We start from the raw sequence: 26,394 nt of genomic DNA on the forward strand, positions 1-26,394 counted from the left end.
AAATGAGACCAAAGAAGAGTGAATATTATTATTGTTATCAAAAAATCTCTTATTTAGCAGACACCATTAGCCAAATTGACTTCCAAAAGTCATGACATGACAACATTGAATGTCAACAAAATTCAGTTTCTAAAGGTTTTTACTCTGTTGCACAATAATGTAAGTTTGAAAGTTTCTGTTGATGTTTAGCTTGTGCAGAAATGTTTGAAAAGGCATTTTGCTTCCAGACAATGGAGTCATTGATCTGTAACAACTTGGTCTATGGGGTGATCAGTCATGTGAGTTTGGACTAAAATAGTATTTATAAAACAGTTCATTACAGCTTTCAAAGTAGAGCATAGTATTATAAGTATTTTCTAGCCTTTGGCTTAGTTTTAAATAAAATAATACACTATTTAGTGGTCAATGGAAATGTATGAATTTGCTTTTCTTACAGTATTCACAAATATATGCACATTAAATCTTTGAAGTACATGAGCATCATACCTTTGAATGTCAGAGATAGGAGGTTTGATAGAACTGATAGTGATTGCTAAGTCGCTAAATGAAACAGACAGATTTATCTGAGTTTTTTTGTTTACCTTGACATAACATTATTTAAATATATAAATCAGCAAGAAGCCATATGATCCAAAGGAAGCTATTTTAACCCCAGCAGGCTCCTACTTTAAATCATGGCTTAGCTGTCTCTTCACTGTGTGAATCTAAGAAGAAGCCTGAGGGGGGCTGAATAGTCATTTTATCAAAAGTAGCTTCACTGCAGGGTGACAGTGAAATTTAAATTAAATGACCACATTCTAACAAAGTTTACATGACAGGGGTCAAATAGTAGAAGGTTACGCTATAATCGAAAAAACTCTCATAAAGTACAGAGATTAGTAGAATGGGCAGAATTCAGGTTTCAGTAATGAAACAATCCTTTACAATTTAAATAACAATATAAAACTAAAAACTTGCAAAGAAATTTGACTGTGTACTCCTTATGAAGAGGCACAACTTAAGCAGCCATCTACTGTGTACTGTCTATGTTTTGGGCCAACCCTGAACTTGGATAGATAGATAGATAGATAGATAGATAGATAGATAGATAGATAGATAGATAGATAGATAGATAGATAGATAGATAGATAGATAGATAGATAGATAGATAGATAGATAGATAGATAGAATCCCAAGGGGAAATTTACATACTCCAGCAGCAGCATACTGATAAAAAACAATATTAAATTAAAGAGGGATAAAAATGCAGGTAAAACAGACAATAACTTTGTATAATGTTAATGTAAACCTCCCGCCCTCGGGTGGAACTGAAGAGTCGCATAGTGTGGGGGATGAACGATCTCCTCAGTCTGTCAGTGGAGCAGGACAGTGACAAAAGTCTGTCGCTGAAGCTGCTCCTCTGTCTGGAGATTATACTGTTCAGTGGATGCAGTGGATTCTCCATGATTGACAGAAGCCTGCTCAGCGCCCGTCGCTCTGCCACGGATGTCAAACTGTCCAGCTCCATACCTACAATAGAGGCTGCCTTTCTCACCAGTTTGTCCAGGTGTGAGGCGTCCTTCTTCTTTATGCTGCCTCCACAGCACACCACTGCATAGAAGAGAGTACTCGACACAACCGTCTGCTCGGTTAGAATGTTATCATTTTAAATGGCAAAATGAATGCTAAATAAAAAAGCAAGCAGATTTATTGAAGGATATTTGTTCACTGTTCACAGTGTTTCTAATGTAATTTTTGTGTATTTACATGAACATCAGTTTACTGGTATTGCATTATACCTGCAAATATGGCTAAGTATTCTGAGCAATTAATTATTGAAAAGCACTATATAAGAATAAAGTCAGAGTCACGTAATGCTTCTCCGTGATGGCTGCTTAGGGCTTGAGCTCCTACTCTTCACACCAACAAAATCCACTTTTCTATCTTTTTCTCCCACCTTACTTTTACTATAAAATCGACAGACTGTACCATAATACTCACAGTCACCGAGAACAGATGTATTCTTCACGGCAGAGACCCCATTCTTAGCCAAATAACCGAAACTTCCCCAAAGAAGCTTAAACAACCTCCAGCGGAATCCAGTGCCAATATGGACGCATACTGGGACTCAATGTAAATTCTCCACCTCCAATACACCACCACGTTAAATACTACAATTCCGACCAACTTCACTGAAATAGGGGCCACCTGAAATCTTTTAAAGAGGAGTGGGCAAAACTGAGCAAGGATGTCCGAGCCCTACAATCCACCATATTCCATCACGATATAAAGATGAAGGCGGTTCGTAAAAAAGACACTGACTTGAAAGATAAACTGATCAATCAAGAAGACAGAGCCCAAAGGAACAATTTAAGAACTTTTGGACTTAAAGAAGGGGCAAAAGTGTTTACCAATCCTCTCAAACTTTGAGATCATGCGGTCTCATCATGTGTATACTGGTCGTGCTGATGCTGTCATCTCGCGGCCTCTTATAATAAAATTTGAGGTTTTAGGCCCACCAACAAATTCTGTCTGAGACACACCGTGTTAAAAACATTTATCTTGAAGGCTCAAGGATTTGCTTCATCCTAGATTTCAGTTCATTCACTTTGCAGCAAAGGAAAGCCATGGCCCCATTTGCCCAGAAAGCTCATGCTGCCAGTCTTCAGCCATATTTGCTCTATCCTGCAAAACTGAAAATAAGTCTCAGCACATCACCTGTTCGATTCGCAACACTCTGAAGACCTCTGAAGCACTCTCAGATGATTGACGTTAAGTTGATCTATGTGTTCATTTTGTTCTCTATTTCAAAAAATAATTCATTCCTTTCCATTAATTAAGTGAGAATAAGGATCGGGTGGTGTGGGTGGTTCTTGGCCTCTCTTCTTGCTCTCATTTTATGGTAGTTTTTTCTGCTTACACTCCTAGGAGGCCTGCATCCAGGGGTGGTTTGGGAATTGGTTGGGGATGGGATGTGTGCGTACTGGGGGTGGTTTGGGACATCACTGCTTGATTCTGCTTTTGTGCGTTTACTTACTGAAGGGTCCCTGCCACTGGGGGTAGTTTGTAAGCTGGTTGGAGTAAGTTTGGGAAGGAACCTGAGCTGGGGAGACTTTTGGCTTTTATGTTTGTTGCCACAAAACCGCACACTAATTCTTCCATTTCTTGTCTTTCCATCCATCCTATCTTCTGCCAGTCTCTTTTCTCTGTCTAGTTATGGTAAACCTTAACATTATATCATGGAATGTTAAAGCCCTGAACTCAGGTCAGTAGTGCGCTTGCCTCCTCGATCTGCTCCACCGTCACCATGTGGACATGGCTTTAATTCAGGAGTCACTCCTGTTGGCTGCAGACATCTTCTGCTGTAATAAGTTGTATAAGTTGTACAGGGTTATGGCATCTTCCTCCGCTCACACTAAGAGATGTGGCATTCTTATTCTGCTGCACCTTACAAATGAAGGTTGTGAAATTAGGCAGTAACGGGTCGATTTTTTTACTTGAAGTCCGAGCTAGGAGGTCGTAAATTACTCTTCATTTCCACCTATGGATTTGGATATACAGTACCTCATATCAGCCCTCCTTTTTCCCAGACCTCACCATCCGTCTTCTTAAGTTCTCTGACTGTGAACTTCTAGTTGGCATGGATGGAAACGCCGCCTTAAACCCATTGCTAGACAGATCTCCACCTCCAGTCAGCAAGCGCACACTTCATTCTACATATACTTTAAGCAATTTTACTACCAATCTAAATTTAATAGATTCATTTCGGTTACTTAATCCTTAAGTCAGAGAATTCTCTTTTTTCTCTTCCTGTCACAATTCACAGTCTCGCATTGATTATATTTTCACATCACGCAACCTAGGTTCATTAGCTTTAGATTTTTCATTGGTCTCATCTGCTATATCTGATAACAAATTTAATAATTTACAGTTGATCCTTCCCTTTTTAACATCTCACACCCCTAGGTGGAAATTCAACACGTCTTTTCTGAAAAGCAAATCGTTTTGCGAACAACTTGATATCAAACTAGAGGAGCTGTTATCATTCAGTATCGGCTCTGTAGATAATTAAGTGCCATCTGGGAGGCAATTAAAGGTTTTATTCAGGACTTTTCTATTTCCTCTTCCTCAAACTTGGCACATACTAAACTTCAAAAACTAAAAGACCTCAAGTTTAAACTTTCATGCTTAGAAACAGCATTCCCCTTGTCGTTAATAAATAACATGAACTACTGATTGCTAATACCAGATTCAAACTTAATAGCCTTTTAATCCAAAGAGTTGAATTCTTAATCCACCGTCCTAGGGCTCACTATTATGTCTTTGGGGCCAGGCTGAGAAGACTTCTTGTGGGTAAGATTAAGAAAAATTCCTTGCTAACCTCTATACCTCCTATCCATACTAAATCTGGTTCAATTTCTAATGATCCCCAGATAATTTGCTAATGACTTTCTGTAAGCGGAGGGCCAGAACTTTACCTAGCAGTTTTGTATCTGTATTAATGAGAGAGAGGGGTCTGTAAATCTGACAGAGTATGGTCTTTAATTTAATTTGCTTCAAAAGTAATATAAGATAATGATTAATGAATTTGTAGATTACTACTCTAAACTATTTACTGATAACACTGGCACCACTCCCTCAGATATCCAATCATTCCTTAACACCCTTCCATTCCCCTGCCTCACTAAGGAAGACATTTCTCTCCTACTGTAGATGCTCCCATCTCTTTGCCTGAACTTAAACAGGGGTTAGATTCAATGAACACAGGCAAGTCCGTAGGATGAATGTGTTTCTGTCTGCGATAATTTCTACATTCTGGAAACACTTCTCCCTTCCTCTTTTTACGATGTTCAGTGCAGCTGCTTCCTCTGGCCTTTTAAACCCTAATATTAATATTACAGTTATTACATTATTTTTTAAGCAAATTAAAGACCCTACTCTGTATCAGAGTTACAGACCCCTCTCTCTCATTAATACGGATACAAAACTGCTAGCTAAACTTCTGGCCCACTGCTTACAAAAAGTTATTAGCAAATTAATCCACCTTGATCAGTCTGGTTTCATACATTCACGGTTAGCCTCGGATAACATGAGAAGACTTCTGCAAGTCATTAATTCAGCTCTCTCCCTTCCCAGCCCTGCTGCACTCTATTGTGTTTGAAATAACTAAACTTTCATAAATGCAGTTTAGCACTATGCATGTAAATATACACCACATATAAAATCAACTTTCAGATTTCAAAATGAAAGTACCTACCCTTGTAGATCACAACCTTTTTCTTTCACAGTATGATTTCTTGCTTTTTAAGAAATAGTCCAGGGTCACTCTATAAGAGAGAGATATTGTGTAATATTTGGTATTTGGCCAGATCAAATCTTTAAATGGGAATGTCTTTACCTGTATATTTCTACGCTGATTAGGTAAGTTTGACTTACAAAGTACATGACTACAGGACTATCTTCTTCATTTTATTAACTGCTTCCAGAACAGTGCAAAGGCAGAACCATTTAATTCACTTTGATTTGCTGCATCATCGTAATCCTATCACAAGATGAAAGTGCTGCCTTAAACCTACTGGGCTGCTTTTACAGTATATTATAAAACAGTATGGGGTTAATAAAGTGGTTAGCAGAAGGCTTGTAAATACAACTACTAGAATATATTTGTTGGCTTTAAAATTAGACTTTTCTGAATTGCCTGTCATAGTATACAAATTTCATAGTAGTGTATTGTTAAGGCAATTTAAAATACCAATGGATGCTATGTTATGCAATCATTCTTTTAATTTTCTATGTTTCCTGGTCCCAGCACTAGGGTATAATCTGAGGCACATGATTACCGCCTAATTTATCATACTGTCTTAATGCTGGTAAATGGCACACCAACTAATTTCCAAAGGTTGTACAATCCTGCAGTTTAGGAAAACAGCTTGCAATTAAGTGGTTCTCTTTAAACCTTATGTTTCTGTAGGCGAACTTTCAGCTTTTTCCTTGATGATTATAATAGAAAGCACTTCGAGTGAAACTGCAGCTGTGGTTGTTATATAATATTTAAGAACACTGATATGAAATGTTAATATTATAGCAATATACTACCTTCTGCATATTTCAGACTTGATTATAACACCAGGATAGATCTGGTAGTGCTGACCATTAGAAATGAGTTGCTGGGCTAATTTAATTCCACTTAACAAATATGAAACATATAAATGAGTTATCTTTCAGAAAGATTTTGGGACACATTTGATAAAAGATTGCACATGAGAAGGTGGGCATCAAACTAAAAAAAAAAAAAGGAATTCTAGGCATAGTGTGCAAATACTTTAGGTGCCAATATTGGCTAAAATGTGGAGCACAAAGGATTAAAGTGTAAGGATCCGTTTTTCGAATTACGTGATGATGAAAATAGTTTCTGTGAAGGTTAATTCCTGGGGTCACTACCATGTTTAATATAAATAAATGATCTGGATGGAATATAAAGGACAGGTTAAGTTTGCAGATGATACCACAGTGGGATGGCAGATAATCTGGAATCAGTACATAGGAGCTTAGACATAATACAGGCTTGTGGCAGATGAAATTGAATGTAAGTAAACGTAAGGTTAAAATGTAAGTAAATTACATGTAGGAAGTAAAAATGTTGGATTTAAATAAATAATGAGAGGTTTGAAACTTGAAAGTATTCTTTATAAGAAGGTCCTAGGCGTCATAGTGGACTCATAACTATCTGCCTCAAAACAGTGTACAAAAGCCATTAAGAAGGCTAACAGAATATTACATTATATAGCTCAATGGGTAGAATATAGGAGAAAGGAGGTTGTGTATAAGCTTTACAACTCTTTACTCAGTTATTGTCTGCTTTTTTTCTTTTTCTTTTTTTCTTTTTTTCATTTTTATTACTATTTAATTTAATATTGTTTCTTTGTATCAGTATACTGCTGCTGGATTATGTGAATTTCCCCTTGGGATTAATAAAGTATCTATCTATCTATCTATCTATCTATCTATCTATCTATCTATCTATCTATCTATCTATCTATCTATCTATCTATCTATCTATCTAAAAAAAAAGCAACTGTAAACTCTTATGGTGGTTGTGGAGTTTTTTAAGTGTGTTTTTTATTTACTGTATATTACTTATAATATGATCAATATCATCAAGAAAAAATCAATTATAATCTCACACAAAGACAGCATATGTACACATAGTGGGAACAGAGCACTCTCTGTTTATATGTCCATGCACCATTACGGTATATTATTACATATCATGGTGGTTGGCACTGCTGTAGAGTGGATCCACATCTTGGGTTAAGGTCTCAATTATGGGCTTTCCTTAATGTGGGATTTGAACATTCTTTATGTCTCAGTGGGTTTTCCTCCCACATACTTGGGTGACGCTAAATTAGCCCCAGTGTAAGTGACTGTTGATGTGTTTATGTGAGTGCTCCGCCATAAACTGGCAGGATTCTAGTATGTGGTGCTACCAGGTTACACTTCAGTTTCCCACGACCCTGAATTTGATTAAGTGGGTCAATGTATGGCATACTAGTCACACATACAAGTAAAAATGTCTGTGCATGTTGTATACTTGGCAAAACTACTGCTACTACTACTACTGCTACTTCACAATATATTTAGATCTCTTTACAGACATCACTGCTTCCAAAACTACCAGCCATTAAGCTTTTATTTGGTGGTCCTTTTCAATTTCTCCATTGTCAAAGAAATTCAACTTAGACTTCCCATGTCAGGCAGACAAATGTTTTCCAAAGCAATGTAAGCTATTGTTCCAGGACCTTTATTTTTAAATATAAAAACTTTGCAGCTATGTAGCTCTCTCCACTTCTGGAAATTGGATTGAGGAACACATTGCAAAGGTTTGTTGTGAGGTATATCACCATAAACCAAAATGTAAAATAGTAATGCATCTGAAGGATGATTAGTAGCCAGCTGCTCTCCATTGATTCTTTTTGTAGCGGTGCAATGTAGTGTACATTAAAAGAAAATTGCAAAATAAACCTGAATTGAGGTATTTGAAACTGAGGGGTGCATGACTTCCTGTAGAAACTAAAGCTGCCTTATTTTATGTTTCATTCAGGGCTGTTGCCCTAGCTAAATGCATATTTTGTTTAATTTAATCCTTTTGTTGTTTTTTAAATATAATTATGTATATTTTTCAATGAATTCTATTTGTGTTTTGTCTTTATTGCATTTATTTAGAATAATGATTTTAGCTTAAACTGTAGATGAAGACCTAAGAGATGGCTTATGGATGTGGTGAGAGAGGACATGCAAGTGGTGGGTGTGACAGAGTAAGATGTAGAGGACAGGAAGATATGAAAACAGATGATCCGCTGTGATGACCCCTAATGGGAGTAACTGAGAGAAGAAGAAGAAGAAGAAGAAGAAGAAGAAGAAGAAGAAGAAGAAGAAGACGTTAGAAGCTACTTCAGCATTACTGTTTTTGAATTCCTGATTCTTGATTTTGTGATTCTTGTTTTGTGTGGATACCCTGGTTTTGACCCCCAGCTTTGGTTAGGTTTTGTTTTCCATTTGGCCTATTGGCTTTGTTTGCTTTGTTGCCAATTTGTGCTTCTTTCTTAATCATCCTTAATTAACATTTAAAATAATAAAGCAACTTTGTTTTGTTTACATAGGCCAGAATTTTTTTTTCACATTTTCCTTCACTCCTTATGTTTTGTGATATTTAGATCTTTAGCCCCATTGGCTGCCTGAGGTGAGGCATATTCTGGGAGAGCAGACGTTTTTGAGGCCTGCTGCCATTTTTGAAAGGCAGGATTGGAACACCTTACAGTAAGAATGAAATGTGAAAATAAATTAGAGGCACGGGGGGAACAAATAAGCTTAGTCAGGTATTACATTTTAGAAGGTCATCATGTTTTTTTTTTGGCTGCTTTCTCCATAATTTTGAAACCTTCCTGCATAATTAAACAGAAGTACTTAATTGTATATTTGGTTCATGGGTTCATGTGGCTCATCTTCTGATACAGTGGAGTGAGATGGGGAAATCTAAATGTACTGAGAAGATGGATTAAAGGCTGACCACAAGGGCAATTAATGAAGACTTGTGAGAAAGAAGACAAGAATATGCTAAAGTTGAAAACCAGTGAAATCGGTGTTATATATCTGTCTAAATTACAACAAAACCAAAATCACAGCCAGAAAGTACTGTCATTAAATTCTAGCGTTAACTCAAAATCTGAAACACTTAAAAAATTGGTTAGTAAAGGTCAATATTTGAACAATGATTGCCTCCCCCTGTTAGTTTATAAATGGTCATGCTGATAAAGCCACCCGATGAGTCTCCTGAGGACAAGCTTTCAGCAAACGAGCAATGGATAGCTGAAAAGGGAACAAAAACAATGGTGAACAGCTACCAAAATAATCTTTATAATGACAGAGCAATAAATTGTAATAATAATAGTAATTCTCAACAAAGTAAAACACATATTCTGAATTTGCATATTCAATGCAGGAAATTTTTTATTAAAAAAATAATAATAAAAATCATAACACTAACCAGTAATTAATATGCATGAACAGAGTCATTCATAAAAATGTTTTCCAGAAGTGGCTTATTTTAACCATATTGTAGTAAAAAATACATGTGTTTGTGACATAGTGAGTATATGACTAATTGACCTGACATGAGGATTATTCAGCATGAGAAAAGTGAGATTTTATTTCATAAACTTTTATATTGTTTGTTGTTGTCCAGTGTTGGCCACTATGTCATTCACTATTATATCAGAAACTTTGTTTATTGAGATTAAAAAATGTTGTCTCAGCCATCACTTCAAACTCCGTGGAATAAGCAGCAAATACATAGTATAATTTTTGGTTGAAGTATTATTGTAAGTCACATAACACATTCAAATTGCTTAAATCTGAGGTTTTAAAAAAATCCTGCAATGAACTGACCCTTTACTTGCTGGGATAGGTTCCAGCTCCCTGCAACCCTGCTAAGGATTAAGCAGGTTTAGAAAATGGTATGGTGTCGTTTATGAAAATTCAATGAACATTTTTATTACTGGATTAATATGGTCATAAAGAAAACTGACAGCTGCAAATCACTGAGATAAATGGAAAGTTTTTGATACTGTGCTTTTCATGTAACTTGTATATTTTCATTAGTGTTTCTTTGGCATAACTTTTCTGAAAATTAAGTTTTTGGTCAGCGTTTCCCAACCTTTTTGGTGTCACTGCCCAGTTTTTCAAATATTTTCGTGACCCTGTTAGACTTTAATGGGGTGTGTTTTTTCAAAGCAGTTCCCTCACGGACACCAGTGTGAATGCTTTTCCTCCTTCGTGAATCAAGTATCAATATCAGAGCTGGGGTTGAGGAGGTTGTCCAGTATTGGCTATGATCCCCCTGCCATGCTGCCACTGTGAAGGAAGTCGATCATCAGAGTGGTGAAGGGTGTGAGAAGATTTATCTGCAGTTGGCTGCAGCCCACCTGCAATGCCGTTACAGCCCACCACAGGTAGGGAACGCTGTTTTAGGTGATGTTTAAAATGCATGTTAGCTTATTATAAACTAGACGTTTAATAATAAACATGTGTTAATAAAAACTAAATAATCACTACACACTGTCAGTCAAAATAATAATAACAATAACAAAAAAAACCTTTTATGTTCTGGGTATCAGAACATTTTAAAAGAGTGTTTTACTATAATATCTGTTCAATAACGCAGCTGACCGCAGAGGACTCAAGGAGGTCCTTGTTCACTGCATTAATCACAAAAGTGAATTACTAAGATAACTATAAGACACACCACCAAGTGGAAGTGTCAAATGGAACACATTAGTTGCACAGCAATGGAACATTTCCAAACAATAGATGCATCCACAGGACATTTGAAAAAAAGCTCTCTCATAGAATACATCAAACGTTTTACCTTTACACTGCAATTTTTTACATAAGGAAAATCTATAGACTTCACCCATTTTCATAACTTATTTATTCCATTACATGGGTGCATGAATGTTCATCCTAATAGGCTCAAAGTTGATACATACAAGCTACTGCTAAAGGTGGATAACAGAGATTGATGGCTTGGTATTGTTTAGTTTTAGAAAATAACTAGACATTCAAGCATTGGCATAATTCAAGTACCATATATACTTGCGTATAAGTCGGGTCTTGAAACCCGAAAAATCAATCATAAAATCAGATCCCGATTTATACACCCGTTCAAAAATACGACACTTAAATTTTTTTTACATCATCTTGCTTCCTCCAATCTCGCATCAGTTTCTCAGACACATTGAATTTTGTTGTAGCCGCGACGTTACCAATTTCTTTCACCACTTAGTCAGTTAGTTAGTCAGTCAGTCATTACCCAACCCGCTATATCCTAACACAGGGTCACGGGGGTCCGCTTGTGCCAATCCCAGCCAGCAGCTTCATACTTTTGATCGAACGCTTCATCATAGCTCTTACGATAAACGTGTATGAGGGTGTGAGATACAAAAAACACTAAACAGTGCAAACGTCGCTACGGAATAGTTCTGGTATTACCGTGTGGTCACGTAGGTACAATACATAGAAAAAAATGCAGTGTGCTCTGTGGTTACTCTCTCAGGTGGGCGTTAGCATATCATAATCTCTGGGACCAATAGCATCAGTTTTCCGTATTCAACTTATGTGACCGACATTATAAAATTATACGGTAAAATCAAGCATGTGGCAGAATTTAAACGCAAGTATATACGGTATACCGAAATCTTGTTCAACTTGTGATGAGACTTACAAAAAAACCAAGGCAAGTATTAATAAAACAAACTTCTCCAACCAAAAAAGTCTACATAAATATGCAAGTTTGTTTTGAAATAAATTAAAAGCTTGAAAGTGCCACAATCTGGCAACATGCAGCATCACCACAAAAAATTATGACCACAACCATGAAAACAGAGTGTGAAATGGTGGTACTGTTTCAAAATTGTAATGGATGACACCATTGTCATAATGATAAATTAAACAATATAAACAATTATTGAAAAAAAATGTAACAAATGAAATAACAAATATGCATATATGTGGAATATGTTATTTTGTGGACAGGCCTGCTAAAACTAATGACAGTTGATCTAAACCCACATATTTCATAAAAGGATTTCCAGCACTTTTAAATTACCTTATCTATATTCACATTGCAGGTTGTTGACCTGGAACATCTTAAAAGTAGTTAGTCGTCCTGTGCAGTTGCCTTTCACCTTTTCATTCTGCAGACATTACTAATGTGCAGGGCTCCAAAATGAATTACAGCAGCTCTTGTCTAACTGATTCATTTTATAAAATGGAAAACACCTCCTTCTGTGACCTCTGCTGGAAGATTTGCCATAAATCTGGTGAACACTTCAATTTCTTTATAGGAAAAAAAGACACAATTTCTTAGTGCCATAGCTCAGACATGAACCTGTTTACTATTTTTCTGAAAAACTCCTTCATATTGACAATTTCTCTGATTTGTAGCTTGATTCTGTTTTTTCTTTTGAAGGCTACTCTTGATTTCTCTTATCTTATCTGCAGATAAAATAAAATTCTCAACAGAATATAAATGTTTTATTTCCCATTGATATAAGCTAGCGCTGCTTTCTTCATTTTAAAAACACAAAGCTAGTTTCATCATTCATATCAAACAGAACTAAAATTATTGCTTTATATATAGATTACTCAAATTGTTACCTTACACTAAAGTACATTTACCACTTTGCAGCAGGAATAATTTGAATTGGACGTTTGACCCTAAAACTCTGATTTAGATTGATGGAACTTTATTTCTCCCCAGGGGAAAAATGTGGCTTTGTACACAAGCTCTTAAAATATATAAATACATAAACACATAAATAACTTAGGGCTGTGAATCTATAAAAAAAAAAAAACTAATTAATCACATAAAGGTATGAAATTGTGATTAATTGCATCTAACACTAAAACAAGTAATTATAAAATGAATACATAAATCATGAAGTACAGTAAATGCACACTGAATCATAAATAGAACACTTTTTAAAAATGCAAGGATAAATAAACCTACTGTAGGGGGCAGATCCTTCAGGTGTAGGGCTCTTTAGTAGTACAATTACATTTGACTTTGATATTAAGTCAGGGAACCCATTTTATTAGAATGGAACATTCCTGTTAGGGCTGCTGGTGTGGCCAGTCACATATATTTTTCTTCTTCTTCTTTTTTTACAGTAATTTTGGTTGCATTATGACCAACTGTTATTAAGCCACTCTTTCTCTTCTTGGTGACCTGCAGTTATATTTGACATCATTCTAACTTTATCCAAGTTTTACCTCCAGGTTTTGGAAAGGAACCAAATAATGGATGGGACAAAATGGTGTCACAGTTGACTGATCCAGGTTTAGATCATTGTTATATTACACTGAAATCACCGACTTTTGCCCTCATTGTAGAACAATGCACAACTCTGTGGGAGAGGCACGACAGCCAGTTGGCCTGCTTAGAATTAACTTTGATTTCTTTTCTCATGGCATCTGTACCTTCAGAATGTTTTTTGTCTTTTGTTATTTTAGTTTCGTGATGTCATGTATAATGCCTACTGGCTTTTTCTACCCACCACAAAAGTAATTTGATAATTAAACTAGCACCTAGACTTTTCTGTAGTTTACAGTAATCTGTACAGAGATTAAGAGGAGGATGATTGATGTATGGTGTTTAAAATACTGAAGGTAACAAGCAAGTCTGCCAAAAGAGATTCTACTCTGCTGGGCCTTTGAGCAAGGCCCTTAACCTGTAATTGCTCCAGGGGCGCCGTACAATGGCTGACCCTGCGCTCTGACCCCAAGGGGTATGCGAAAACTAACAAATTACTAATACGAGAAATTGTACAAGGCGAAATAAATAACAAAAAAAAAAGTCTGCTGACTTATGCCACAGAATTTTCCATTGACATACTCAGTTGAGGACTCTTTTCAAAGTAACACAAATTGGATGGAATACTGGACTAGAAATCTAATATACTTACAGTACCTGTTGTTCTCTCCACATTGGAAAAGACAACATGTCACGAGTGAATTTAGGTGTACATTTCCTGTCTGCTCAAATGTCTGATAATTTGGGAAGCGACAGACAGAGGTATGCTGAAAAAGAACAGTGGGAGAGTGAGAGAGAATGAAAGGAAGTGGTAGGTGAAAGACAGTGTTGCAGGTGGAGTTGAACAACCTATCTACTAAATCAATCATTGTGTGGTGAAGCTTGTCACGGGTCTATGATTGCGCATTATTTTATCAATAAAACAGTGTGGCTTAGACTTAATGGGTATGGTTGTGGGCTTGTGAAAAGCTGTGTGGCCACAGAGAATTTGATGAGGGAATGCACTTAATATGCATCATCAGAGCGCCACAGGACACTTGATGTACCTACACACACAAGAGATAAAAGCAGTCTGAGCAGGATAGCAAGGAGATGGATAAAAGAACAGTATGAATCAGGAGATGGTAGTCACTGTGACAGAAAGGAGGCAAAGCATTCAGGAAGAGGCACTGCGGGAGTGAGAGGAATGGCACTCCAGTAGAGGGATACTCCTGCTGGGCATCCAGGAAGCAGGCACAGCCAAAGGGGTTCATCCTATGGATGCCTAAATATGGTGGTGGGACAATGGAGCTGGGCCTTGAGTATCTTAGTGGTTGGCTGACTGAGGTGGCTGGGACGAAAAATGTTTTAATGAATAGTTGCATTTGCCAGTGTTCCAGCCTAACTGAGAAGCCCCAAAGGAGCAGGGAAGATGAAGGAGAAAAACGTTCTGGGCTTGCCGGAGAGAGAATGTAAGAGCACACAATTTCTGTTTTATTCTTCATTAATTTTACCCTTTACTTGCATTTTTTTTATTGGATTATTTATTGATGAAAAATATTTAAAGTAGAAATGCACTGCACTCATTTATAAACTGGTCTAAGAACATCTGTTGTGGCAGTCTTCTTGTTGTGTGTCCTCATTGCTGTAGTCCGTCCTGGTCATGACTAATGATGTTCTGGGTTCAAGAAGATGCCAAGGCTATGGGAACCCTGGGGCATCACACAGTGAAGAAACCTTTTTCATTTTGCCTTGTTATAGTCAGGTCATAAAAGATCACAGCTGGCATACTGGTGAGTATGTCTAACCTCAAAGCTAGGTATAGTCTTAGGGGTAGAAATAATAATGGAGAGGATATCCCCAATAAGGTCATCCTCATCATCTGACCTAAGGTTCTCTTCACTATCCACCTGTTGACTTGACTTGTTTATTGATTGGCACAGGAGTAAAATGGAGCTGAAAATTTAATTGCTGGAATCTACTGTATCTCACAAACTGTGTCATCACAGATGACGATTTTCAGTGTTTCAGTTTATAGGGGAAAACATACCAAGCAGAATGTCTTATACTGAATGAGCACAGTCCATGAGATTCAGAAGCAACAGGCCTCTTCTCTGTATGCTGCATTAGATGGATGCATCACCAATGACATGCAAGGGACTGGGAAGACTAATTGAGAAGAGATAGATCTTAAATTGAATTGGCATGACTCTAGTCCTAAGAAGCATCATCTATAAATATCAGTTGTTGTATTGCAAAAAGTTTCTGAAAGAATTGAAATTTAATAGGCTAACTAATAGCAAACTGCAAATCAATATTCCAGTAGCCAAAGCTACTTATCCAAAAGCTGTAAATGACTTCAGATCAATGGTCTTAACTTCTAATATCAGAAAACCATTTGAGATTGCAGGAGAGACAAAGGCAGGACAGTTCCAGAGAGAAGCTATAAACAACTTAGCTGTAATGGCTAGGAGAGAGAAAGGGATAAGGGAGAGTTGCTAAACAAAACTCAGACCCATCTGGACTCTTACCAATTGTATATTTGTATTTGGAAGGATCAAAATCCCATGCTGTAGATGTTTATGATTTCATATTGGCTTCTGGTACAATCCAGCATTAGATTTTAGGTAACCAACTGATTGATAAATTATGTTTGGACCCTAACTTGGCGGGGTGAATTCTGTACTTTTTAACTTACAAAACACAAAGAAGGAATATTGATGGATATTTTTCTAATACCATTACTCAATCCACTGGATCACCTCAAAGCAGCAGTTTGTCTTTTATTCTGTTTATTTTTTGTACACAACTGACTATAGGAGTTCACATACAGTAAGCATAGGCATATCTTGAAATTTGTAGATGACTGTGAAATTGTAAATCTGTTGTAAGAAGGACAATAATAGACCTGTTTTTGATAAATGTGTTCAGTAATATGTTTACTCATTTTTACATCTAAATATCTGTAAAAGCCTTGCCACATTACAAAACTTTTACAGAAATTTTCAGTCACAGACTTTATTTTTAGAAATCAAAACAATCTGGACAGGCCATTCAGTCCGACAAAGCTTTCCAGGCCTATCCATTAATTCTTAATATAGTATCAAGTCTATTTTTGAAGGTCCCTAATGTCCTGCTGTATACCACACTACTAGGCAACTTATGTGTCTATGGTTCACTGTATGAAGAAAAACTTCCTAACGTTTGTGGGAAATTTACCTTGAACAAGTTTCCAACTGTGTCCCCTTGTTCTTGATTAACTCACTGTAAAATATCAGTCTCGATCCACTGAACTAATTCTCTTCATAACCTAAACATTTCATTCATGTCACCTTTTTTGCTTAAATTTAAGCTTCAATCTTTCCTCATAACTTGTCCCCTGCAGTTCTGGAATCAACCTAGTTGCTCTTCTCTTGACTTTTTCTAGTACTTCTATGTCTTTTTTTGTAGTCTGGAGACCAAAACTGTACACAGTACTCCAAAGAGGGTGACTTGTACTCCACACAATCATAAAGTCAGAGCCAGTCACAGAGTGATTCAATAGTCATGTAGTCTGACAAACTCAGCGACTCTGTCCAACTAGTCTTCAACTCACTCTGACAAAATCAAACAGGTCTTTAGTTTCTATGCTTGTGACAGCTAATAACCAGTGAGCGCTCATCCAGAAGTACAAAGCATATAATGCCACTATTAGAAATAAGGAACATGGGTGTTTAGCTTACAATACTTTTGAAATGTGAAACTGTGCTGCAGAGTAATAACACCATTTTCTAATTTAACACACCCTGTAACTTTTGCTCTGTAATCTGACATCCTCAGGCAACAAGATTAGCAACTGCAGTGGCCAAGTTTGACATTCTCTCAGAATAGAAGTTGTGTAATATAATATGAGCATAAGATCAAGGGTACTAGGATATGGCTGTAGATTTTAGGTGTTCCACTCCTTACCACATCTCCACAATAATAAAATGGAAGAACGTGCACATGATGGAGTATCACAAATATTTAGGAACAATCATTGATAAGAGGCAGACCTTTGATCTCAATGCAGAACAAATTTGTTAAAAGAAGCAGTAGTAGTTAAGTTATGTTTACTTGTAAATTTTACCATTAAGAACATAAACTGTGTTAAAATTAGTAGTATAGAAAATAAAAAGTCATGTATTGACATGCATAAATATAAACATAGTAAGAACGTCTATAAGCATTAACCTTAGTGTGAATTAGGTATTTCAAGGAAATAGTTAAACAAAGGCATTTGCCATATTTCGTTTTTAGTTAAGCTCAGAGAGAAACCACCAATATTTAGTAATTCGGAAAGATAGAGAAAAGGAAGAATGACAAACAGAAACTGCCCGAGGTCAGAGAAGGGGGAGCACCTGTTGTTTGAAGGCCAGTTAGGAAATAAGGGAAGCAAAGAATGAAAGTAAGAGATAAGCTGAGAACAATATTGGTAGCCAAGAAAGAGAAGCCAGCTGAAGTAGGGAGTCAGGATGAACAGTGCATGAATTGTTTCAAACGAGGTCAAGATGATAAGAAATGAATAATTCTTCGACTCCTAGAGCCTTCTTTCAAAGTGAGAATCTTCAGTGTATTTTACATTTCCACAGTACTACAATTGGTTTGCATTTCTATCAGGGCTACATTAAAAACAAATTAGAAAGACAGCTAACTTAGTTCTTTAAGGCAGTAGCCATGTTCTGTTTCCAGGGTTTCATTTGTTGCAAACAGGTTGCAGATTTAGGTTCCTCAGATTCAAGAGCAGCAGATTTAAAGAACTCTTTTACCCCGAGAGCTATTGGCATTTTGTATTCTAGTAGTTGTAGGGATCCTGCTTTCTTTCTGAATTATTATTGGATGCTGCTAAAGATAATTATTCGTATTTGTAGAATTTTGTAGAAATCTTGTGGGTGTGTATATTGTGGATATGTATATTGATTATAATATGCACTGTCATATTAGCACATTTCATCAGTATTGAAGTGCACAAAAAGTGTAAGACCTTGCACTGCAGGATAATCTAAATAAATAGAAAGCTAGAGTGAAAGACATAGTAATTTGGAAGCAGCATGGTGCACAGCTGAGGCCAAATGGCAGGTTTGTGTAGCAGTAGACACTAGTCTGTGACAAAAAGCTGTTAAATCCCTGCTTTCTGCATGAACGGGCACCTGCAGGCAATCCCCATAAAATGCCATTTTGCTGAATATCTTTGGCTCAAGAGAATGTGAAGTCTTGTCCTGTGTTATTTGTAGATGGTATTTTGTCAGGAACAATAACCTTATTAACTTCATACAGCCACACACAAAGCCCGCCAGCAATAACTATACAACAGAGGAATCCACAGTCTCATACAGAAAATACTTTAGTCTTTTGTGCTGATACAGTGTGTAAACAGAGAATGTTTTTGGGTATCGTTCATTTTGCAAAATGGCCACTGGGTAAGTACTGTATATACAGTACAGTATTGTAACCAATGACTACAGGTTTCTAGAGGGTGGAATGGCCAGAAACCATCCCTATGATCATTTGTAGATTAGTTGCAAACACATTCTTTCTCCTTTTGTTCCATCTATCCAACTGGTTCTTAAGTTTTGTCATATTTTTTTATTCCGTGTAGCTCACTGGTGCTTAGGGTGAGTCAAATAATTGTCCTAGGGTTATTAGTAGTACATTTTAGAAGGGGCAGATTAGATTTGTTTTGCTCTTAAAGGTTTTCAAGTTTCTGCTTCAACTTCATGACTCAGTAGTTTTGTTTCAGACTCCCATGGCACTGTAAGTGAAGAAGGGTTTCCTGGCTTTTGTCTTAAATGTACCTCCATTTAACTTCCACTTCACTGTCCTTTTAGTTGAAAGAATTCTGTTGATCCATTTTATCAATGCCTTTGAGAATTTTTAAAACCTGAATTAGGTCTCTGCATGGCCTCCTATGCTCGTGACTAAAGAAGTTTAACTCCTTAAGTCGGTCAGAATATGACAAGCACTTTATACAGAGTTGGACAAGCACTTGGTTGTTCTCTTCTGCACACCTACAATTACTTTTAAAATAATTATTTTAAAGCGGTAAAAGATTTAAATTTCACTACTAGCTCAAAGAGTGAATTACACCTGACATATGATAATATATTATTATATAAAATTATTATAGAATTTTTGTAGAATACAGTAGTTTTGTTACTGTATAATAAGTACTGTGTCATGCTAACAATACATCCCAGGTTGACTGATTTTTAAACTTACTAAAGTCTGCCATCACATAACTGAACCCATACCACTCTACTACAGGATCATCAATATGCCTTAGCCTCATTCCTTACAATACTTCATTTTCTGGTTAAATCATTATTGAAAACAATGTCAGGATACATCACTTTGTTGCAGTGTTTTTACTTTACTTGATAAGATAAAAAAAGACGTAAAGCCCTTTAAAAAGTCTATTTACTTATTTCTGTCTAGACATTCTCATGGCTGTTTTTCAGTAATACTCACCAGCATGAATAGGGGCATCGTCGGCTGTACCTACAGCAGTAAAACTGCCATTCTCGATCCAGGACTTCATTGAAATACTGGCTCTGAACACCTGCAACCAGCCCATTATTGGAGCACAAGTGATACCTGGAAATAGAAGCCCACAAATGTTATTTTTGAATGCATCACTTTACAATACATAACATGGCATTATGTGATTCACCCACATGGGAGCTAATTTAATTCATGGCTACTAAGCCCATGCTTGTCACAGGAAGGATTAAGAGTGGCATACTGTTACTTCTGTGAGTCATTAATGCATATTATAATCCAGAAAAAAGGAAATTATGCTGAAAATAATAATAGTGCAGAATTTTTTTAAGAGTATCAAATTACTAAATTAATCTATTCCTGTCATGAAAGTAATTGACACAAAATCAGGGAAATATTTTCATGATATCATAACATTTAAATACAGTGGAAATTGAATTCCTATTCAGTTTAGCAATCCAATAAAATTTGACATGTCATACAAACGACAATATAATAATTTTCACATATAAGGTATTGACAGCAATATTATTTTTTTACCTAATTTTAATTAAAAGTATCAAAGCAGATTAAATCTATTTAAAGTTATCCTGCATTATCCATGAAAATTGTGTTAGCTTTATCTTTAATAGTAAAACCAACTAAATATATGTAAGGACATTTAACTGTGGCAACAAACAACAATACATTTGTAATTGTAATGTATCTGTATGTGATTTATGTAATTTGATCTTTTGATTCTTGGGGGGAAAACAAGTAAAAAAAAAAAAAAAAAACAACAACATTGGGACGTGCTTCGCGTTTGTAAGACTTTTTAGTCCACCTAGGGAAGTTTCTACCAGCTTCGATCAGCTCTGTTCAACCAAGTTAAAATCAAGCCAAGTACCTACAGCCAGACATTTCTCTTTCTGTTGATCAATAGACATTTCATTTTCTGAACAATAAGAAATAAGAAGAAAAAGAAATGAGGTATGTGGCCAAGACTCAGGAAACTTCAGCATTAAAGAATAACATTCCCTTCCATTGCCTCAGATAGTCTATAATTATTAAATAGCAAAGCATGCAAAGCAAATCCAATCCCAATTATTGTTCAGAAGTACCTTTTGATCTATTCAACTTGATGACTAAAAGAGCAGAACATCAATGGTGAGATACCCATGAGATCTGTCTGCTTATGTTTTAATGACATTGATGTATTTTTCTTCATCATTTAACTGTATTTTTGTTTATGTGCAAAAAAAACAAATTATTGTTTATTTTTGGCTTGAAATTATGTTGACAGCTGGGTCTCTGATGTCTTTGTTGATTTTACAGTGGATGCCTTAAGTAATTTTGGAGTTTTTTTTTCCATTTTGGAGTTCACGTATGTCTAGTTCGACTGTTCTCTGCTGTCTTTTTTATCGTTATGTTGTCAATCTCATTTGGATTTTTCTTGTATTATGGTCATCACTGCAGTGGGCTGGCACCCTGCCTGGGGTTTGTTTCACATTTAGTAATCTCTGGATGAATTTACAGAGATGTTCAGGAAGGTTGATAGATGTCTTCAATATTATCCATTTGCCAATACGTCTCCTTGTTGTTGAATGTTTAAAATTTGTAAACTAAATATTCCCAGACTGATGAGCTGTAACAGTTGCCTCTCTGAGATCATTGCAGGTGGCAGAGCTGTAACACAAATATGAATGTTCCAAATAAAACTCCCCATAGTTCTGTTCTGGTTTTATATGTAATTATATATTCAACTGTAATTTCTGGACTGTAATGACCTTCTTTTTTGAGGACTGATTATGATCATTTAGATCATTGATGTTAGGTAGAATACCCAGTGTGGGCTCGGTGGCCTTGTAACCCCTGCAGATTTTGTTTTTTGTTTCTCCAGCCCTCTGGAGTTTTTTTTTTCTCTTTTTCTATCCTCCTGGCCATCTGACCTTACTTCATTCTTTGTTACTTAGTATTGCCTAATCTTATTTTTATATTTTTCTTTTTTCTTTCTTCATCTTGTAAAGCATTTTGAACTACATTTGTATGAAAATGTGCTATATGAATAAATGTTGTTGTTGTTTTCACACATTGCTTATTTTTATTGAATAACTAATAAGTATGGTGAATACTTTATGTGTGTTTTGTCAACTGACTAATTTTACAACTTGGTGAAGTTTAGATAATTCTTAGTTATAGGGAGGAGGCCCCAGGAAAGACCCAGGACACGCTGGAGGGACTTTGTCTCCTGGCTGGCCTGGGAACGCCTCGGGATTCCCCCGGAAGAGCTAGAAGAAGTGGTCGGGGAGAAGAAAGTCTGGGCATCTCTGCTCAAGCTGCTGCCCCCGTGACCCAATCTCGGATAAGCGGAAGAGGATGGATGGATGGATCCTACTATGAAATACAATAGAATTGAAAGAAGGTGCACTTACTATTTACTCTATGTTGCTTTCCACAGCATAAGTACAAACAGAAATGAATGTTTCAAAATCACACGCTACAACTTGAGTTGCCTTGAGTCAGTGTTGCTTGCTGAAGCACTTGCTTATGACACAAACAGTGTTCTCTCTAAATTGAATGTGTGAGCAATTGCTTGTACATTTTAGGCGGATCATTCACAGATTTTACATGGTTGCACACAAAAAGACCTGACTTTCAAAAAAATGAAAAATAACCCATTAAAATAAAGTAAAAATGAATTAAATTGAATCAATTACTGACCTGTCATTTCTATGTCACTTCTGCTGTTGTCACTTAAACCATGTCTAAACATAAAGCTGAAATGAGTTCAAGTAGTACATCTAAGAAATGATGTTTGGGGCTTAGGATGGAATGGGTGACAGAATGTTTTCTGAAAACAGACTTACTACATAGTGACAGGCAGCACACATTTCTGGGAGAAATTTTTAACTACTCTGAGATCAATGGTATAATTTGCAAAATATGCTTGAAAGTGGGATCTTTTAATGAACAGACCTCAGGGAAGTATGAAGTGACTCAGAAGTTGACCATATCAAACAACATTTGAACCAGAAATCTCATATCAATTCAGTCACAAAACTTAAAAATCAATTGAAAAGTTTGTTCAAAACAATATTAACAGAATCTAAAGAAAAACATGACAGAAAACAAATTATGCACCAAAATATGTCACACCTGATGAGGTAAGAGTTTAAACAAATGTTTTGCTGACTGTAAAAAAAAAATCTCCTATGTTGGCTGTCCAGGATATTCAGGCATTGTTGACAAACACATGAGAATATCAAATAGTGGGCAATGTAACAATTACACTACATCTTTGAGTTCATCGAGTGCATAGATTCAACAATCAAAACCAACATGTTAAGTGAAATTACCAAACTTTGATAGTGGATGAATCAAGTGATACGACAGCTTCAAAAATATTAATTTTATACATTAACTTTAGAAATGAATGCAGCTCGATTCATAAAACTGTGTTCACTGGTATAAAATAATTACGACAATGTGTAGCTTCTGTTTTGTGCCAGTCTATTCCACACTTATCAGAGCAACATTGTATGGCACATTGTGAGGACCTGGGTACAGACATTACCCTAATGATCGACATTATGACTTTTGTAAAAACTATTTACACATTTTTCTGCAGGTAATCTGGTAAGAAGGCAAAATTTGAAAAACTTGGCCAAAGCTGCTTAGGCAGATGTGATTGCCTTAGAACCACTAAATGAAGTCTGGAGACTGTTCAGATATTCCACAGTAAATGTTGATGTTAGGAACAATGATGTATCTGTGGAATACGGGTGGAAAAATTTTAAAAGGTGACAATGATCCTATTCAGAAATACTACTTGGATAAATTGCAAAATGCAGAACATCATAGTTCTATCTCGATACTTAATAACATTCCAAAAGAACTGGCAGACTTATGAATAATTTTGCAAAGAAGTGTACTTTTGACTGTTGAAGCTTTTCATATTGGAAAATCAAAAATCAAGAACTTAGGTCACAGTATCAGGGAGACAAGCTGCCTTCCTGAGAAGAAATATGTGATCTGCTCTTTTCATTTCATTCATCCATCCATCCACCCTCTTCCACTTATTTGAGATCGGGTCGCTGGGGCAGCAGCTTGAGACCCTCTCCCCGGCCACTTCTTCCAGCTCTTCTGGGGGAATCCCGAGGCGCTACCAGTCCAGCCGGGAGACATAGTCCCTTCAGGGTGTCCTAGGTCTTCCCCAGGGCCTCTTCCCGGTTGGACGTGTCTGGAACACCTCACCAGGGAGGCGTCCAGGAGGCATCCTGATCAGATGCCCGAGCCACCTCATCTGACTCCTCTCGATGTGGAGGAGCAGCGGCTCTACTCAGAGCCTCTCTCAGATGACTGAGCTTCTCACCTTATCTTTAAGGGAAAGCCCAGACACTCTGCGGAGGAAACTCATTTCAGCTGCTTGTATTCCCGATCTCGTTCTTTCGGTCACTACCCATAGCTCATGACCATAGGTGAGGGTAGGAACATAGATCAACTTGTAAACTGAAAGCTTTGCCTTACGGCTCAGCTCCTTTTTCACCACGACAGACTGATGCAGAGCCCACATCATTGCGGACGCTGAACCATCCGCCTGTCGATCTCACACTCCCCGAGATACTTGAACTCCTCCACTTGGGGTAGGATCTCGCCACCAACCCTGTGAGGGCACTCCACCCTTTTCTGGCTGAGGACCATGGTCTCGGATTTGGAGGTGCTGATTCTCATCCCAGCCGCTTCACACTCAGCTGCAAACCGATCCAGAGAGAGCTGAAGATCACAGCCTGATGAAGCAAACAGGACAACATCATCTGCAAAAAGCAGTGACCCAATCCTGAGTCCACCAAACCGAGCCCTAACAATGCCCTGGCTGCGCCTAGAAATTTTGTCCATAAAAATTATGAACAGAATCGATGACAAAGGGCAGCCCTTTCATTTCATTTCCAGTTAAAACAATGTCAATGATTGCTTTTATCCAGCAGCTACGAGACCATATGAACAATTGGTTTCTACTGAAAGATTAGCTTGTTTCTCTACACCTGCAAATCTGGAAAGTCTGTTTGGATTTAAGCAGATGAATAGGTTTGCCATCAAATACTGTGCTCTGCTGAAAAAAAAAAGATTAATTTCTTTCTAAAGGATGTACTGTATGTAATCAGTTTCCAGAGTTCGAGATATTACTTAAGCAAAAATTAGAAACTGGAATTTTAAAGACATTTTCAGATAAACAACAAGATCATTTCAAGTAGTTATTTTCATTTTTGGACATTTGTAGCATACTCCAGGCACCAAGTGCTGACTGTGAAAGAGGATTTAATCAATAAACGCTATAAAAACAAAATTCATAACTTAAATACAGAGCATTTGGACAACTTGATGAGTATTACATTTTTAAAATTCTGTTAACATTAATAGAGTTTATAACTTATGGAAGACAGAGAAAGTCTAAAGAGAAACATTTTGAATATTCAGTGAAATTCTGAATAGGAATAAACTCTAATAAAAAATTATTTCTGCAGTGGGCTGGCATCCTGCCCGGGATTTATTCCTGCCTTGTGCCCTGTGCTGGCTGGGATTGGCTCTAGCGGACACTTGTGACCCTGTGCGATATAGCGGGTTGGAAAATGACTGACTGACTAAAAAATATATATTATACCAGTTCAGTAAATTTTTCGATACTTAACATTACAACACAGGTTAAAATCATGTGTGATTTTTTTTCTGCTATGTACAAAATGCATTACTAATACTGACACTCAAAAATTGTTGGTTTGTAGAACTTTTCGCTTACACACACAAAAACAAATTGCATGCACCAAGTCACTCCATAGAGTGAACATTGGACCTGAAGCACTTTTAAAATATGTTTTTATACCAAGATGGGAAGCATTTAACAAATTTACTGTCGCTTTGCATGACTACTAAGGTGCCTGTGGTACAGGGTGGAGGGTGCCCTAAAAACATGAACAGCTTACACTACAGAGCATGGTCTTCATCTCAGCTGTGCTGAGTTCTTATGACACTATACTGGTATCTTGCTGGAACTGGCTAATGGTTAATAAAATGAATATTCATTTACTATGACAAAAAATGATGCTCACTGTCAGTCTTTGTGAAGGACAGGTTTCCTTACTGCCAGTTCTAGTCTGGTGTGTTGCATATCTTCAGACAATTGTTTACTGGAAGTTGTGCTTACTTCAAGCTTTTTCTTCATCTAAAGCCACCAACAAGTAGCTGACTGTGTCTTTGTGTACCTGGCACTATTACTAATAGAATATTTTAGCAAACAGCACCTGCTTTTGTTGTGACCCATCATGCTGATCATTTGTAGTTGTGAAACCTCTTGGTTATTGATTGCAGTACAATTTTCCAGCACAGAGTGATACAGCCTTCCCATTCAGCCTGAAGCATCACCAGTAGTGTATGCAAGAAAACCATCGTGACTGATAATCTTAGTACTGCAATGATCCAAGAACTGCTACAGAACTGGTTTCAGTGTTAAACATAATATTGGAACAACACAATAATGGTTTAAATTTGAACTGTGTTTGATTTTCTTGACTTCCTCC

General features: G+C 36.8%; 1 protein-coding gene across 1 annotated transcript in view; it reads right to left on the reverse strand.

Annotated features, from left to right (window-relative positions):
• The window catches only part of dpt (dermatopontin), a 146,416-nt gene that overhangs the window by 31,225 nt on the left and 88,797 nt on the right, over window positions 1-26,394 (reverse strand). Inside the window, exon 2 of the mRNA XM_039745177.1 lies at window positions 19,814-19,939. Within this exon, the coding sequence (XP_039601111.1) occupies window positions 19,814-19,939 (126 nt within the window). The remainder of the gene's footprint in view (window positions 1-19,813; window positions 19,940-26,394) is intronic.

The sequence above is a fragment of the Polypterus senegalus genome, chromosome 2, assembly GCF_016835505.1.
Source record: "Polypterus senegalus isolate Bchr_013 chromosome 2, ASM1683550v1, whole genome shotgun sequence".
NCBI lineage: Eukaryota > Metazoa > Chordata > Cladistia > Polypteriformes > Polypteridae > Polypterus > Polypterus senegalus.